Genomic DNA, 14,828 nt, shown 5'->3' on the forward strand with positions numbered 1-14,828 from the left:
TATGCTTCCACATGTGGCTGTGTTTATTGTGTGTGTGTGCTTAGTTTGAGGCCCGTGCTGTGTCTTTAAATTGTCTGGTTTGTTTGTGGCTACAGAGGCTGATGTGCAATATGGATGACGTGTGGAGGGCAGGCTCGGCCAGAGCTCGGGGTCCATGTAAGCTGACAGTCACACATTGTAGTTGGGCTGCCTCTGTCCTGCTTGCTCCCAGCCTGCTGTCTGCCGCCCTCCTGCCTGCTCCCAGCCTGCCTCCGTCCTGCTTGCTCCCAGCCTGCTGCCTGCCTCCCTCCTGCCTGCTCCAAGCCTGCTGCCTGCCTCCCTCCTGCCTGCTCCCAGCCTGCTGCCTGCCTCCGTCCTGCTTGCTCCCAGCCTGCTGCCTGCCTCCCTCCTGCCTGCTCCCAGCCTGCTGCCTGCCTCCTAAGGCCAACAACATCCCCATGTTTAGTCACAGCTCTCTGGGAGCTGGGTTAACCAACAGAGCTCAGGGAATGGACCTCCTGCTGAATGAGTTGATGTTGCTGCTGTGGCTTTACACACACACATACAACTGTGCACACACACACAAGATAATGATGCTTCTGTGCTGTCTCCATCCCTTACTCCTAAAGGCCCAGATTGGTGGGTTTGTCCTACCAGAAGCAGAAATGATGCTGTGTGTCACAGTAATTGGTTGAAGGTGTGTCCTTAGCCTTCAGTGGCTGTGAGACTGTACCCTTCTACTGTTGGTGGTGGCCTTTGATGGTTGGCAGGCATTCTCTCTGGGTGTGTTAAATCAGCCCAAACAACAGACAGCCATGGCTGTGTTGGAGTGAATTAAAACAAAATTCATCATGAACACTCGTCTTTCCCTCTCCCTCAGCTACCTTTGGAACAGTTGACATTTAAGGAGTTTTTCTGTTCTGTGATGGAGAGGGGAGAAAAGTGAAAGGTGATGAATAATACATTGTCCCTCTCCTCCTCTGTTCCTCCTCCGCTGTTCCCGTGAAGCAGTGTGAGGTGGTCTGTCAGGGAGACGTTGATGGCAGTGTGTCAGTCTGGCGGTGACACACAGAGCTTGTTATTTGTAAGTGTGGTCGGTCGGTCACTAGGCTCCCCATTGTTTAACCCCAAACAAAAGACAAACGCTACCGCCACAGAGACCCTCTTCTCTACTGCATAGTGGAGTTACTTCATCAAGCCCTAGGGAAGGCTCTACTCTGAAGAGTGTTCTCTAAGAGAGAGAGGGGGAAATGGAGATGGGGAGATAGAGATCGAGAGAGAGAGGATTTTTTGGTTGTTATTCTGTCTCTCACTGTTCAAATAAACCTACCATTAAAATTATAGACTGATCATTTCTTTGTAATTGGGCAAACGTACAAAATCAGCAGGGGATCAAATACTTTTTTCCCCCACCGTATAAGAAATACATTCTTCCCTAAAATTATAACAGTACAAAGAATTAGACAACCTTAATGATGAAGACAAACCTAAGGACATACTTAGTTAAAAAGCAATACGCTGTGTTTTAGCAGCCACATTTGTGGCCTCCTGCCACAACCTGAGGGACAGCCAGTGACAAAGAAGTATATTGTGATTATTTATGTTAGCATATTCTTTATTATTATTATTATATGTTGTAATTGGTGTTCATATGAGTGTCACTATCATTATTATTGCTTCATTACCAACAGTCTAGTAAATTCCTGTCTTTGACCGTCGTCGCTATACTGTATGTTTTCTTTGACGATGTAAGTGTTTACTTTCCATGTCAATAAAGTATACTGAATTGAGAGAGAGAAAGAGATGTCCCCTTTCCTCCTCTTTCTCATCATATCAGAAACATGAGGAGAGAAAGGGCTCCTCCAGTCTAGAGTTGACTGAGCAGAGTTACTGTAGTGTTGTTGTGTTGCTGCTCTAATGATAATGATGTTTTCTCTGTGGAAGGTTAGAAAGTCAAGTGAACCATTGTACTGCTGTCTCCTATCTCCTGGCTGTTCTTCTCTCACGTCTCACTCATTTCTCTCTTTTCAGACTGTATTGTGGACCCACCTCTCTGTTCTTTCTTTCTCTCTCTCTCTCTCTCTCTCTCTCTCTCTCTCTCTCTCTCTCTCTCTAATTATGCATTGAGCTGTTATCTCTCCACTTCTTTCTCCATCAATGTGACCTCTCTAGGCAAGGGGGCAAAGGATCAAATGTCAACAGTCCACTGCCTGGTCACTGCAAATCTCTCTTCACAACGAGCTACATTCAACACTGTGATTAATATTGTCAGTCTGTGTACACTGGTTTCTCTGTGTGTGTGAGAGAGAGAGACAGAGAGAGTTTCACTCACGTTTATCTGTGCTCATCAGTGTTCATGTCTCTCCTCCCTCTATCTCTGCTCTAATTGGAACATTTTCTCAACTTAATTGCGACTTTCTCCTTGGCATGCAAATGTTGTTCTCTGGCTCGCCTAGCCTGCCCCCTCTCCTGCTCCTCTCCTCTTTCCAATTAAGATCCAGACAGAGATAGGGCCGCTGAAAGGTAGCACGCTATGGAGGGCTGGGCCCACCACTGCCCCAGACAGGGGGATATTGAGTGGTTGTGACCCCAGCAGAGCACCACCTCGCTGGGCATCACACCCACGTATCTCCCCCTGTGAACTCTGTGGAGGTGGAGGTGTCCTTGATGAGAGCAGTCACTACAGAGCACAGCAGAGCTGTGTGTGTGTGTGTGTGTGTGTGTGTGTGTGTGTGTGTGTGTGTGTGTGTGTGTGTGTGTGTGTGTGTGTGTGTGTGTGTGTGTGTGTGTGTGTGTGTGTGTGTGTGTGTGGATCTTTGGACACTGGCACAACTGAAGCTCTTTATCAGCTGTTCTGATCAGATCTCCTCCCCATTGTTCTAGAAGCCAAGGGGAGGCATATTGTGTATGAGTGTGAATATTAATTTAGAGATTTTATCATCCAATATCATGCTTCGTCTGGCCTGCTCGTAGTGTCCAGAGCCAAGTCTCTATTTTATGGCAGTTAAACCAAAGGGGTGTATATTTGTGTAGTAGTTATCCATTATCAAGTTTTAACATCATTTAACAACCATATATTGTTTTGACTTATTTAGAACAGAGATATGGATTGCTATTGATGTACTGAATGTTTCTGAATGGTGATTAACTGAGACCACCAACACACACACCTTCATCTTCAGTCTCTCACTCCTGTCCTCTCCTCTCTTCCTCCATCTCTCCCTCAGCTCCCTCAGTCCGGACACAGAAGATCCGGAAGATTCTTTTCAGAGGGAGGGGTTTGGACGCCAGAGCATGTCAGAGAAACGCACCAAACAGTTTGGCGACAATGCAAATCAGCTTGAGATCATCAAGACGCGCAAGTCCAAGAGCATGGACCTAGGTAATAACTACTGTATAAGACCAAGAGCGTGGACCTAGGTAATAACTACTGTTCAAGACCAAGAGCATGGACCTAGGTAATAACTACTGTACAAGTCCAAGAGCATGGACCTAGGTAATAACTACTGTACAAGTCCAAGAGCATGGACCTAGGTAATAACTACTGTACAAGTCCAAGAGCATGGACCTAGGTAATAACTACTGTACAAGTCCAAGAGCATGGACCTAGGTAATAACTACTGTACAAGTCCAAGAGCATGGACCTAGGTAATAACTACTGTACAAGACCAAGAACATGGACCTAGGTAATAACTACTGTTCAAGACCAAGAACATGGACCTAGGTAATAACTACTGTTCAAGACCAAGAGCATGGACCTAGGTAATAACTACTGTACAAGTCCAAGAGCATGGACCTAGGTAATAAATACTTTTCAAGTCCAAGAGCATGGACCTAGGTAATAATTACTGTAGAAGTCCAAGAGCATGGACCTAGGTCATAACTACTGTTCAAGACCAAGATCATGGACCTAGGTAATAACTACTGTACAATTTGAAGATAATGGACCTTATGTAATAACTACTTTACATGTCCAAGATAATAACAACTTTACAAGTCCAAGAGAGTGGACATAGGTAATAACTACTGTACAATTCCAAGAGTGGGCCTAGGTAATAACTGCTGTACAATTTGAAGATAATGGACCTATGCAATATTTACTTTACATGTCCAACATAATAAGAACTTTACAAGTCCAAGAGCATGGACCTAGGTAATAACTACTGTACAAGTCCCAGAGCATGGACCTAGGTAATAACTACTGTACAAGTCAAAGAGCATGGACCTAGGTAATAACTACTGTACAAGTCCAAGAGCATGGATCTAGGTAATAACTACTGTACAAGTCCAAGAGCATGGACCTAGTTAATAACTACTGTACAAGTCCAAGAGAGTGGGCCTAGGTAATAACTACTGTACAATTTGAAGATAATGGACCTTATGTAATAACTACTTTACATGTCCAAGATAATAACAACTTTACAAGTCCAAGACAGTGGACATAGGTAATAACTACTGTACAATTCCAAGAGTGGGCCTAGGTAATAACTACTGTACAATTTGAAGATAATGGACCTATGCAATATTTACTTTACATGTCGAAGATAATAAGAACTTTACAAGTCCAAGAGCATGGACCTAGGTAATAACTACTGTACAAGTCCAAGAGCATGGACCTAGTTAATAACTACTGTACAAGTCCAAGAGAGTGGACATAGGTAATAACTACTGTACAATTCCAAGAGTGGGCCTAGGTAATAACTACTGTACAATTTGAAGATAATGGACCTATGCAATATTTACTTTACATGTCCAAGATAATAAGAACTTTACAAGTCCAAGAGCATGGACCTAGGTAATAACTACTGTACAAGTCCAAGAGCATGGACCTAGTTAATAACTACTGTACAAGTCCAAGAGCATGGACGTAGGTAATAACTACTGTACAAGTCCAAGAGCATGGACCTAGGTAATAACTACTGTTCAAGACCAAGATAATATACCTAGGTAATAACTACTGCACAAGTCCAAGAGCATGGACCTAGGTAATAACTACTGTTCAAGACCAAGATAATATACCTAGGTAATAACTACTGCACAAGTCCAAGAGAATGGACCTAGGTAACAACTACTGCACAAGTCCAAGAGAATGGACCTAGGTAACAACTACTGAACAAGTCCAAGAGAATGGACCTAGGTAACAACTACTGAACAAGTCCAAGAGAATGGACCTAGGTAACAACTACTGAACAAGTCCAAGAGAATGGACCTAGGTAATAACTACTGTACAAGTCCAAGAGCATGGACCTAGTTAATAACTACTGTACAAGTCCAAGAGCATGGACGTAGGTAATAACAACTTTACAAGTCCAAGAGCATGGACCTAGGTAATAACTACTGTTCAAGACCAAGATAATATACCTAGGTAATAACTACTGCACAAGTCCAAGAGAATGGACCTAGATAACAACTACTGAACAAGTCCAAGAGAATGGACCTAGGTAACAACTACTGAACAGGTCCAAGAGCATGGACCTAGGTAATAACTACTTTACAAGTCCAAGAGCATGGACCTAGGTAATAACTATTGTTCAAGTCTAAGATAATGGGCCTAGGTAATAACTACTGTACAATTTGAAGATAATGGACCTATGTAATAACTACTTTACATGTCCAAGATAACAACTGTACAAGTCCAAGAGAGTGGACATAGGTAATAAATACTGTACAATTCCAAGAGTGGGCCTAGGTAATAACTGCTGTACAATTTGAAGATAATGGACCTATGCAATATTTACTTTACATGTCCTAGATAATAACAACTTTACAAGTCCAAGAGCATGGACCTAGGTAATAAGAACTTTACAAGTCCAAGAACATGGACCTAGGTAATAACTATTGTACAAATCCAAGAGCATGGACCTAGGTAATAACTACTGTACAAGTCCAAGAGCATGGACCTAGGTAATAACTACTGTACAAGTCCAAGAGCATGGACCTAGGTAATAACTACTGTACAAGTCCAAGAGCATGGACCTAGGTAATAACTACTGTTCAAGACCAAGATAATATACCTAGGTAATAACTATTGCACATGTCCAAGAGAATGGACCTAGGTAACAACTACTGAACAAGTCCAAGAGAATGGACCTATGTAACAACTACTGAACAAGTCCAAGAGAATGGACCTAGGTAACAACTACTGAACAGGTCCAAGAGCATGGACTTAGGTAATAACTACTGTACAAGTCCAAGAGCATGGACCTAGGTAATAATTACTGTAGGCACCTGGGCCCAGATTCACAAAACCTTCTTAAGAAGAAATGTCTTCATTACTGCCATTTTTTCCCTTAACTATAGACTTACTGTACGAAGAAAGTTAAGCAAAGTTGCTATTCTTCAAAAGGTGCTTGGTAAATTTTATTGAGCTATTTGTTATGTTTCTCCTTAAGCAAAAAGGTAAGAAGAAATTAGATTATGTAACGTTTGTCGTCGGGAGACGAGGAAGCGGACCAAAACGCAGCTGGGAGCGAATACATGTTTATTTAACACACTAGAATTAAACATGTACACAAAATCAAGGAAAAACTGCCAATACGTTACGTGCTCAAATAACGAGACAACAACCCCCAAACATCGTGGGGGAAAAGGAACTTAAATGTGATTCCCAATCAGACTTCACAAGCGACAGCTGTCTGATTGGGAAATCACCCCCGAGCCCAACATAGAAATAAAACACAAAGAAAGGCTATAACCAAAACATAGAAAATAAAGCATAGAAATGCCACACCCTGACCAAAATAGCAGAGTTCACCTGGTCAGGGCGTGACAGTACCCCCCCTCCAACGGTGCGTACTCCCGGCGCACCAAACTAAAGTCTATTAGGGGGGGGACCCGGGTGGGCGCCTCACCCTCGGTGGAGGCTCTGGCCCCGGGCGTGTTTCTCCCCCTGCCTCCACCCTAGCCCTACCCCTCTGGCCCGGACTGGACCACTGTGGAGCGGCATGCTCAGGCTCCGGAGCGGAGCCGTCGACCGGAACATGATTGGGCACCGGTGGACCAGACACGGGCCGTGCCGGACTGTGGACACGCACCGTGGGCTTGGTGCAGGGAACAGGAACGGGCCGGACAGGACTGTGGACACGCACCGTGGGCTTGGTGTGGGGAACAGGGACGGGCCGGACAGGACTGTGGACACGCACCGTGGGCTTGGTGCGGGGAACAGGGACGGGCCGGACAGGACTGTGGACACGCACCGTGGGCTTGGTGCGGGGAACAGGGATGGGCCGGACAGGACTGGGGACACGCACCACTAACCTGGTGCGGGGAGCAGGGACGGGCCGGACAGGACTGGGGACACGCACCACTAACCTGGTGCGGGGAGCAGGGACGGGCCGGGCCGGACTGGGGACACGCACCACTAACCTGGTGCGGGGAGCAGGGACGGGCCGGGCCGGACTGGGGACACGCACCACTAACCTGGTGCGGGGAGCAGGGACGGGCCGGACAGGACTGGGGACACGCACCACTAACCTGGTGCGGGGAGCAGGGACGGGCCGGACAGGACTGGGGACACGCACCACTAACCTGGTGCGGGGAGCAGGGACGGGCCAGACAGGACTGTGAACACGTACTGGTGACCTGAAGCGTGGAGCTGGTTTAGCCACTCGTCCTGGCTGGATGCCCATCCTAGCACGGCATGTGCTGGGCATGTCCACCGGACGCACTGGGCTGTGCGGGCGCACTGGCGACACAGCGCGCAACTCTGCATACCATGGCTTGGTGCGGGGAGCAGGGACGGGCCGGACAGGACTGGGGACACGCACCGTGGGCTTGGTGCGGGGAACAGGAACGGGCCAGACAGGACTGTGAACACGCACTGGTGACCTGAAGCGTGGAGCCGGTTTAGCCACTCGTCCTGGCTGGATGCCCATCCTAGCACGGCATGTGCTGGGCATGTCCACCGGACGCACCGGGCTGTGCGGGCGCACTGGCGACACAGCGCGCAACTCAGCATACCATGGCTCCTCCTCCAGATCTTCCCTCTGCAGGTCCTCAATCAAACGCCTCATCTCCTTCTCTTCCTCCGCCGTCATCCCCCACGAGAGCAGTGGTCTGGGCTCTTCCTCTGCCCTTCCGGACCACCCCATTAGCCCCCCCCCAAAATTTTCTTGGGGCTGTTTTCCGGGCCTCCTCGACCGCCGCCTGCGACTCCGTCTACCGGCTGGCTTTTCCTCCTCGACCTGGGAGTCCGTCCGCCAGGGTTCTTTCCCCGACATGATCTCCTCCCAGGTCCAGAACTCCTTTCCCTCGCGAGCCCATCTCTCGCGCTCCTTTTCCTCCCGCTGCTTGGTCCTGGTTCGGTGGGTTGTTCTGTAACGTTTGTCGTCGGGAGACGAGGAAGCGGACCAAAACGCAGCTGGGAGCGAATACATGTTTATTTAACACACTAGAATTAAACATGTACACAAAATCAAGGAAAAACTGCCAATACGTTACGTGCTCAAATAACGAGACAACAACCCCCAAACATCGTGGGGGAAAAGGAACTTAAATGTGATTCCCAATCAGACTTCACAAGCGACAGCTGTCTGATTGGGAAATCACCCCCGAGCCCAACATAGAAATAAAACACAAAGAAAGGCTATAACCAAAACATAGAAAATAAAGCATAGAAATGCCACACCCTGACCAAAATAGCAGAGTTCACCTGGTCAGGGCGTGACAGATTATTGATAATAAAGCTCCTGAAAGCAATTAAACATGTTTAATTCACTCTCAAACTTCATCTGAAAATTTCAGTATTGATTATTTTAAACCCAAGAACATGTTTTAGCACAGTCATTTCAGTAAGAGATATGCTAACATGATTGCTATTGCTAGCTAGATAGCTAGCTAAAACAAAAAGATTTATAAGAAGATATTTGATAAGTTTGTAAGAAAGTCATAAAATCTTAAGGTATTATTGAGGATTTGCACTTACGAACTATCTTATTGACTTATTTTTTTTTCTTAAGAAGCTTCTTAAGTTTTTTCGTGACTTGTTTTGTGAATCTGGGCCCTGGTTGGTTAACACCAACACTCCAAACCCCTGGGTCCTCCTTCAACCCCCCTTCCACATTCCACTCTGTCCCTTAACATGTGGCATTGTAAACCTGTGCCCAGTGGCCCATTGTGAAACATGGGTCAATTATTTGCAGTGTGACTGTACAAAACATTTTTTTTTCCTAGCCCTTCGAGACTGATAGGAACAATTGTCCTGGAACATCACCATTAGGGTCAGCGTGCAGTTTTGGTGCTTTGTGAAAGATCCTGGGGATGGGAATAGACAGACAGGTGATGTGGGATGGAATGCTTGTCTTGATGAGAAACATGCTGAAGAACACTTCAAGCCACTCCCCAAAGGACCATCTGGCTCTGCACCTCGCATCATTGAGTTATCATGACAGATAACAGACATTTTTATGTGTTTAGGTATCTAGAGTTTTGACCTGACAGGACTTTTATCCTCCAGGGACTAGCTTAGCAGTTTCCCTCAAACTCTAAAAGGTATAAAAGTTCATCACATACCCAGAGTCCTCAAACTAAGACTTAGTATAAAAATATGTAATAATCCACTCTGGCCGATGGATGGGTTTCACTGACTGAGTAGCTATTATTCAGCAGGATCCTGATCATTGTGAAGGGCATTATGTTTTCAATATCAATGAAAGTTCAAATGATTGGAAGAAGTGTTTAGATCTGATGAGAAGTCCATAGGAAGCTGAAAACCGTAACCTGAAGCTTCTATTTCTTAGTAGCTATAGGTCTCATCATCGAAAAAGGCACACACTATCATGGTTCATCAAAAAGCTTTTTAATTGTGCCACTAAGTGCTGTCAGCAATTCATGTTTTTTTTTCTCTCTAATGAGAATTTGATGAGTGAGGAAAAAGCAAGATCACTTATCGAAAGCTTTATGCTAGCTGTTGTTGAATAGACAGTTTTACTTTGCAAATAACAGCTAATGCCTCCAAGCATCACTGGGAGCATTAAGATGGGCTTGTCAGTGATAGATTATCAAAACTCAGGAACCCATCGGGCACATCATGACGAATCAGATGAGGCATCGGAATATGACCGGGCATAACCGCATGTCAGAAATGAGCGGAACATTCCCTCGCCGTCGGGATCTCAAGCGCTTCTCAAACCTGACAAATCACCCTCACGTAGCTCTTAGCATGTTTAACAAAGCTATTTCTCCACAGAAACTGTTTTTCTTTGAAATATTTCTAAGTAGGGTGTTTTTCTCCCCTCGTTAATCTCGTTTCAGGAGCTCTGTGCCAAATCAGATCAGCGTCAACAGCTAACGTTTCATGACTTTCATGACCCATCTCCATAAATATGTGCTAAACACTAAGCTGCCCAGACACCTTAAGGTTTTATTCCATTTAGATGTGGAACAAGATTGAGAGGAGGAGAAAATAAGGGGCTGAATACTGCACACCTCTCTGTGGCTGAGAGGAATATGCTAACACATTATACCCAGTCAGCCTGAATAATCCAATGATCGACAGAACTGCATGGTGTTTTAATATCTCTCCACTTCTGATTGTTATTCCAAAAGCTCTTCAATAGTCTTTCTCTTCCTCCCTTTTCACAGTGATAATATGCATGTTGGCTGACTAGGCTAGCCTTGGAGACAGGCCACAGTAACACAAAGACTAATTCAAACCCTTTTCACACTAGTTGCTGGAACCACATCAGAGCCAGTATGGTTCTGGTTGCCACGATAGTGTGAAAAGGGTACTAGAGATGCTCTGGAATGGTGTTCTGATTTGGAATGTGGAATGTGGGCACTAACTAACCAATCACACTTGTTTATGCCTCTTTAACAGTATCAGACGAGTTTAACTCCCACCTCACCCCGAGCACAGAAAACATGGAAGGTAAGCACTAACCACCAATCAGGGCGTATTGTTCATCACCACCGCCACTGAACCGGCTAATCGCACAGCACTTTGGAATAACAAGCTCATCTCTGATTGGCTCGTCTTTTTGAGTTGGGGTCAGATGTCAAGAGAAGGGTTTGGGAAAGGGGCGGTATTCTTATTGACCCCTTTGCCATCTCATAAAGGGTAACTTTTGTTTTTCTCTTTGCTCTTTGTCTGATTATTCCTCGGCCAGAGAAATGGAAGGATATTTATGATGCCATTTGAGGTAATTGCAGTGAGCATAAAAAGGGTTTTCATATTTTGTAGGGAGAGAAAAAGAGAGTGGCATGGTGTTGAATAGAGGTTTGGCAGCAGTTGTCTGAAATGTTGCCACCATGCTTGTTCTGTAGTGAATATGATAGAAGAAAACATTCATTATGCCGAAAGGTGTAGGGGTAGGGTTGTGAGGAGTGAGGCAATGTAGTCCCATTTGAAATAGAGATGCTCAATGCCAGTTGGCCTCTTTAGCTGAATGGAATTAATCCATCAATGACAAGCCAGTGTGTTCTCACCTTCCATTAGTACGGGTCTACTACAACGTGTGTACTCACCAGGCACAGAATGTGTTGAGAGCTGAACAATACATACAGCACTTTTACTAAACAGCAGCCAAAATCTATTCTTTCTCCTACCTATTGCACATTAGTGAAATAAATACAAGTGATTCACTGAATGAGCAGGACAGGATCACAGCCTAACTACAGGTAATCTATACTGAACAAAAATATACAATGAGGAAAAAAAGTATTTGATCCCCTGCTGATTTTCTACATTTGCCCACTGACAAAGAAATGATCAGTCTATAATTTTAATTGTAGGTTTATTTGAACAGTGAGAGACAGAATAACAACAATAAAATCCAGAAAAACGCATGTCAAAAATGTTATAAATTGATTTGCATGTTAATGAGGGAAATAAGTATTTGACCCCCTCTTAATCAGAAAGATTTCTGGCTCCCAAGTGTCTTTTATACAGGTAACGAGCTGAGATTAGGAGCACACTCTTAAAGGGAGTGCTCCTAATCTCAGCTTGTTACCTGTATAAAGACATCTGTCCACAGAAGCAATCAATCAATCAGATTCCAAACTCTCCACCATGGCCAAGACCAAAGAGCTCTCCAAGGATGTCAGGGACAAGATTGTACACCTACACAAGGCTGGAATGGGCTACAAGACCATCGCCAAGCAGCTTGGTGGGAAGGTGACAACAGTTGGTGCGATTATTCGCAAATGGAAGAAACTCAAAAGAACTGTCAATCTCCCTCGGCCTGGGGCTCCATGCAAGATCTCACCTCGTGGAGTTGCAATGATCATGAGTGTCACGACTTCTGCCGAAGTCGATGCCCCTCCTTGCTCGGGTGGTGCTCAGTGGTCGACGTCACCGGTCTTCTAGCCATCATTGATCAGTTTTTCATTTTCCATTGGTTTTGTCTTGTCTTCCTACACACCTGTTTCCAATCCCCTTAATCATGTTGTGTATTTAACCCTCTGTTTCCCCTCATGTCCTTGTCGGTGATTGTTTGTGATGTTATGTGTGTTTTTGTATCCGTGTGCGACGGGTATATTTTACCCATGTTATTTTGTACTTTGGTTTTGGAGTTTGTTTTTTCATTAAATACTCCAGATTAACCATACATTTACATTTTAGTCATTTAGCAGACGCTCTTATCCAGAGCGACTTACAGTAGTGAATGCATACCTTTCATACATTTTTTCCCCCCGTACTGGTCCCCCGTGGGAATCGAACCCCCAAACCTGGCGTTGCAATCACCATGCTCTACCAACTGAGCTACAGTTTGGTTTCTCCTGTGCCTGACTTCCCTGCCACCTACATACACGAATATGACAATGAGAACGGTGAGGAATCAGCCCAGAACTACACGGGAGGATCTTGTCAATGATCTCAAGGCAGCTGGGATCATAGTCACCAAGAAAACAATTGGTAACACACTACGCCGTGAAGGACTGAAATCCTGCAGCGCCCGCAAGGTCCCCCTGCTCAAGAAAGCACATATACATGCCCGTCTGAAGTTTGCCAATGAACATCTGAATGATTCAGAGGACAACTGGGTGAAAGTGTTGTGGTCAGATGAGACCAAAATAGAGCTCTTTGGCATCAACTCAACTCGCCGTGTTTGGAGGAGGAGGAATGCTGCCTATGACCCCAACAACACCATCCCCACCGTCAAACATGGAGGTGGAAACATTATGCTTTGGGGGTGTTTTTCTGCTAAGGGGACAGGACAACTTCACCGCATCAAAGGGACGATGGACGGGGCCATGTACCGTCAAATCTTGGGTGAGAACCTCCTTCCCTCAGCCAGGGCATTGAAAATGGGTTGTGGATGGGTATTCCATTATGACAATGACCCAAAACACACGGCCAAGGCAACAAAGGAGTGGCTCAAGAAGAAGCACATTAAGGTCCTGGAGTGGCCTAGCCAGTCTCCAGACCTTAATCCCATAGAAAATCTGTGGAGGGAGCTGAAGGTTCGAGTTGCCAAACGTCAGCCTCGAAACCTTAATGACTTGGAGAAGATCTGCAAAGAGGAGTGGGACAAAATCCCTCCTGAGATTTGTGCAAACCTGGTGGCCAACTACAAGAAACGTCTGACCTCTGTGATTGCCAACAAGGGTTTTGCCGCCAAGTACTAAGTCATGTTTTGCAGAGGGGTCAAATACTTATTTCCCTCATTAAAATGCAAATAATTTTATAACATTTTTGACATGCGTTTTTTAGGATTTTTTTGGTGTTATTCTGTCTCTCACTGTTCAAATAAACCTACCATTAAAATTATAGACTGATCAATTCTTTGTCAGTGGGCAAACGTACAAAATCAGCAGGGGATCAAATACTTTTTCCCCTCACTGTAAACGCAACATGTAAAGTTCTTCGTCCCATGTTTCATGAGCTGAAATAAAAGATCACATACATTTTCCAAAAAAGCTTATTTCTCTCCAATTTTGTGCATAAAGATGTTTACATCCGTGTTAGTGAGCATTTTTCCTTTGCCAAGATAATCCATCCACCTGACAGGTGTGGCATATGAAGTAGCTGATTAACCAGCATTGTCATTACACAGGTGCACCTTGTGCAGGGGACAATTAAAGGCCAGTCAAATGTCCAGTTTTGTCACACAACACGATGCCAGTGATGTCTCGAGTTTTGAAGAAGCGTGCAATTGGCATGCTGACTGCAGGAACATCCATCAGAGCTGCTGCCAGATAATTGAATGTTAATTTCTCTACCATAAGCTGCCTCCAACGTTGTTTTTGAGAATTTGACAGTACATCCAACCAGCCTTACAACTGCAGACCATGTGTAACCACGCCAGCCCAGGACCTCTACATCCGGCTTCTTCAAAACTCATTCAGATTGGCTGGGCCTGGCTCCCCAGTGGGTGGGCCTGGCTCCCAAGTGGGTGGAGCTATGCCCACCCATGGCTGCGCTCCTGCCCAGTCATGTGAAGTCCATAGATTAGGCCTTGGAATTGATTTAAATTGACTGAGTTCCTTATATGAACTGTAACTCAGTAAAATTGTTGAAACTGTTGCATGTTGCATTTTATAGTTTTGTTCAGTATATGACCCAGGTATTTTGACGTAGAGTATTGCTCTCATGTCCATAGAAATAGAACACATTCTAGTTATGTGCTCGCGTCACCACCACCACCAACACCACCAGCACCACCAATGTCATGGCTACTTAGCCAAACAATGACAATGCCTCTGATTGAGATGTTGAGTCACAGTAATGATAATGGGGAGTCCTAAGTGACATTATGATACATGTAGAACAGTGTGGATTGGAGGATATAGGACGTCCTCTGGTCCTCCTAATGAACCAGGGTTGTGTCCCAAATGGCACCCTATTCCCTATATAGTGTACTACTACTTTTATAGGGCTCGGGTCAAAAGTAGTGCACTATATAGGGAAT

At 45.1% G+C, this 14,828-nt stretch overlaps 1 protein-coding gene across 3 annotated transcripts in view; it reads left to right on the forward strand.

Annotated features, from left to right (window-relative positions):
- The window catches only part of LOC115153707 (partitioning defective 3 homolog), a 555,114-nt gene that overhangs the window by 358,880 nt on the left and 181,406 nt on the right, over nt 1-14,828 (forward strand). For 2 of the 3 annotated variants that reach the window (XM_029699308.1, XM_029699317.1), the window contains 2 exons: nt 3,207-3,361; nt 10,796-10,846. In XM_029699308.1, coding sequence (XP_029555168.1) covers nt 3,207-3,361; nt 10,796-10,846 — 206 coding nt within the window. The remainder of the gene's footprint in view (nt 1-3,206; nt 3,362-10,795; nt 10,847-14,828) is intronic. The other variant, XM_029699315.1, reaches the window with a different exon arrangement.

This window comes from Salmo trutta, chromosome 2 (assembly GCF_901001165.1).
Source record: "Salmo trutta chromosome 2, fSalTru1.1, whole genome shotgun sequence".
In the NCBI taxonomy this organism is placed as follows: Eukaryota; Metazoa; Chordata; class Actinopteri; order Salmoniformes; family Salmonidae; genus Salmo; species Salmo trutta.